Below are 3,264 nucleotides of genomic sequence, written 5' to 3'. Positions count from 1 at the left end.
TCATTCTCTTTCTTTCCTTTTTTCTTTCTTTCTTTCCATTTTTCTTTTGTTCTCTCTCTCTGTCTCTCTCTCTTTCTCTCTCTCTTTCTCTCCTTCTTTCTGTTTTTTCTTTCGCTCTCTCTTTCTATCTCTCTCTCTTTCATTCTCTTTCTTTCTTTCTTTCTTTCTTTCTTTCTATCTATCTCTCTCTCTCTTTCATTCTCTTTCTTTCTATCATTCTCTCTTTCTATCTCTCTCTCTCTCTTTCTTTCCTTTCTTTCCCTTTTCTTTTTCTTTTCCTTCTTTCTTTCTTTCTTTCTATCTATCTCTCTCTCTCTTTCATTCTCTTTCTTTCTATCATTCTCTCTTTCTATCTCTCTCTCTCTTTCTTTCCTTTCTTTCCCTTTTCTTTTTCTTTTCCTTCTTTCTTTCTTTCTTTCTTTCTTTCTTTCTTTCTCTCTCTTTCCTTTTTTCTTTCTTTCCTTCCTTCTTTCTTTCTTTCTTTCTTTCTTTCTTTCTTTCTTTCTTTCTTTCTTTCTCTCTCTTTCCTTTTTTCTTTCTTTCTTTCTTTCTTTCTTTCCTTCTTTCTTTCTTTCTTTCTTTCTTTCTCACTCTCTTTCTCTCGCGCTCTTTCTTTCTCTCTCTCTCCCTCTTTCTTTTATTTGGCATTCTAGCACAGTTATATTCAGATTTTTTTTCTATTTCAATTTATTTTGAAAACTGTAATTTGCCAAAGTGACTTGTAAGTAGATAGTGTATCACTGAATCAATGTATTACCAATTAAAAGTAAATGTATTTGCTAGTTGAAATGTGTTTTTGTTATGAAATGATTAAAATGCACTTAATCATATCCTTATCTGTGTATTTCCAATAAAGAAAGCCTATTTTAGACACATCAGTGGTTATGCTGCATTCTGTCAAATGCACATAGACTACTTAAATTTGCTATAAATGGATTAGATTTTGAGATAGATACAATTCAATGTATATGGTGAAGATTTTTTATTTATCTTTCTTGGTTAGTTATTGGTGAATTGTGTTACAAGTTTAGTATTACATTTTATTTCAGTTTTTAAGGTTTCCTCCAAAAAAAAAAAAGACTTTGAGAATATGTAAAAAAATTATCTTTCCTATCATTAATTTTTGTATTTCTTCCACAGCCTTATAAATCATGGGAGACTGGAGCTTCTTGGGGAATATTTTGGAGGAGGTAAATGAACACTCCACTGTTATTGGAAGAGTATGGCTCACAGTTCTATTTATTTTTCGGATCCTCATACTTGGAACTGCTGCAGAGTTTGTTTGGGGTGATGAACAATCTGATTTTGTATGCAACACCCAGCAGCCTGGTTGCGAGAATGTCTGCTATGATGAAGCTTTTCCCCTCTCCCACATTAGGCTGTGGGTCCTGCAGATTATCTTTGTCTCCACACCGTCACTGGTATATGTGGGACATGCTGTACACCATGTGCGAATGGAGGAAAAACGAAAGGAGAGGGAGGAGGCAGAGATGAGCAGGCAGCAGGAAATGAACGAAGAAAGGTTGCCACTTGCACCTGATCAAGGAAGCATCAGAACCACTAAAGAAACCAGCACCAAAGGAACCAAGAGATTTAGACTGGAGGGAACACTTTTGAGAACCTATATCTGCCACATTATTTTCAAAACTCTTTTTGAGGTGGGCTTTGTTGTTGGCCAATATTTCCTTTATGGTTTCAGTATCCTTCCCCTGTATCGTTGTAGCCGATGGCCTTGCCCAAATGTTGTGGACTGCTTTGTCTCTAGACCAACTGAAAAAACTGTGTTTATAATGTTTATGTTGGCTGTTGCTGCAGTATCCCTGTTTTTAAACGTTGTAGAGATCAGTCACCTGGGATGGAAAAAAATTAGGCTTGCCTTCCGGAGAACCAACGAACAACAGGCTCATTCTTTGTTGGGAGAGGTTTCTGAGAAGCCTCTGCATTCTATATCCATTTCTTCCATTCCAAAGTCTAAGGGATACAAACTGTTGGAGGAAGAAAAAGTTGTTTCCCATTTCTATCCAATGACTGAAATTGGCCTAGAAGCCAGTCCCCTTCCAGCTCACTTTAATGGCTATGAAAAAAGCAGCACAGAACTTCTTGAAGATATCTCCAAGGCATATGATGAGACTCTGCCATCCTATCGACAAGAAGAAGACCAAGAGACTGTGAAAGTGCAAGTGGCTGAGACCTTAGAGCATGCTCATTCTGAGCGTGCCATATCAGTGAGGTCCCCTTCGGTGCGTGTCCCCTCTGATAGTGCCCTATCTGAACGTGCACCATCTGAAAGAGTGCCATCCCGTGCCATCTCTGAAAATGTACGATCAGAACGAGCTCCTTCAGAGCGTGCACTTTCAGTTAGAATGCCATCTAATAATGTACTCTCAGAAAGAGCATCTTCTGAGCGAGCACCTTCTCGTGCAGCCTCTGAGAATGCAGCTTCTGATCGGGCTCCCTCTGAGCGAGCCCCCTCACGAGCAGCTTCTGAACAAGCACCCTCTGAGCATGCACTCTCTGAGACAACACCTTCTCGAGTAGCATCCCTTAACGCACACTTAGATAGTCCTTCTCCCACTGCAGTTCCAGAAAAAGTATTCACTGACATAATCCAGCCAGAAAATATTTCTAGTGAACACATTCCTTCGCAGGCAGCCTCTGAGTATGTTCTAGATGAGTGTTCTCTCTCTCAAGCAGCCTTGGAAGAGGTTCCAGGTGAGCGGATCCCATCTAGGGCTGTCTCAGAGCTTGCTACATCTGAACGTGGCCTACCGGAACCTGTTCTGCCTGAGCCGGAGATATGTGAACCAGATCCCCTAGGTCCTGAACTTCCTTTACTCTGCATAGAATTAGTTTCTGATTCTAGATCTCTAAGCCGATTAAGCAAAGCAAGCAGTAGGGCCCGCTCAGATGATCTAACAGTATGAAGCAAAGGAAGAATAAGAGGCAAGGCAGTAACAAGTATACAGAGAGAACTATTTGGATATTGAATTGCTGCATGGTGATTTAGATGAGATAATGTTACCCAGGTAAACATGGAAATGGTGTTTTGCAGGACTATAGATTTAAATTATTTTATTTTGAGAAGTTTTTATATTATACATGAGTCCATCTTTGATGGTTATAAAGCACAATACAGTCAATTATTATTTTTTATATGTAAAAAAAATAATAAAGCCAATTATTTTTTTTAACTGTAAACTACTTGCAAGGAGAGCTTTAATAAAGAAATGGGTTAGAAGTGTCTTTAAATGAGTTTTATAGGTT

General features: G+C 38.6%; 1 protein-coding gene across 1 annotated transcript; it reads left to right on the top strand.

Moving 5' to 3' along the window:
• Window positions 1-1,150: 1,150 nt before the first annotated feature.
• On the top strand, window positions 1,151-2,924 carry GJA8 (gap junction protein alpha 8). Its single transcript, XM_053704532.1, has one exon. It carries the CDS (start codon window positions 1,152-1,154, stop codon window positions 2,922-2,924), a length of 1,773 nt encoding a protein of 590 aa, XP_053560507.1. The 5' UTR covers window position 1,151.
• The last annotated feature ends 340 nt before the right edge of the window (window positions 2,925-3,264 follow it).

Source organism: Bombina bombina, chromosome 3 (genome assembly GCF_027579735.1).
Source record: "Bombina bombina isolate aBomBom1 chromosome 3, aBomBom1.pri, whole genome shotgun sequence".
NCBI classification, from domain to species: domain Eukaryota; kingdom Metazoa; phylum Chordata; class Amphibia; order Anura; family Bombinatoridae; genus Bombina; species Bombina bombina.
This window is presented reverse-complemented; position numbering and strand designations above follow the sequence as displayed.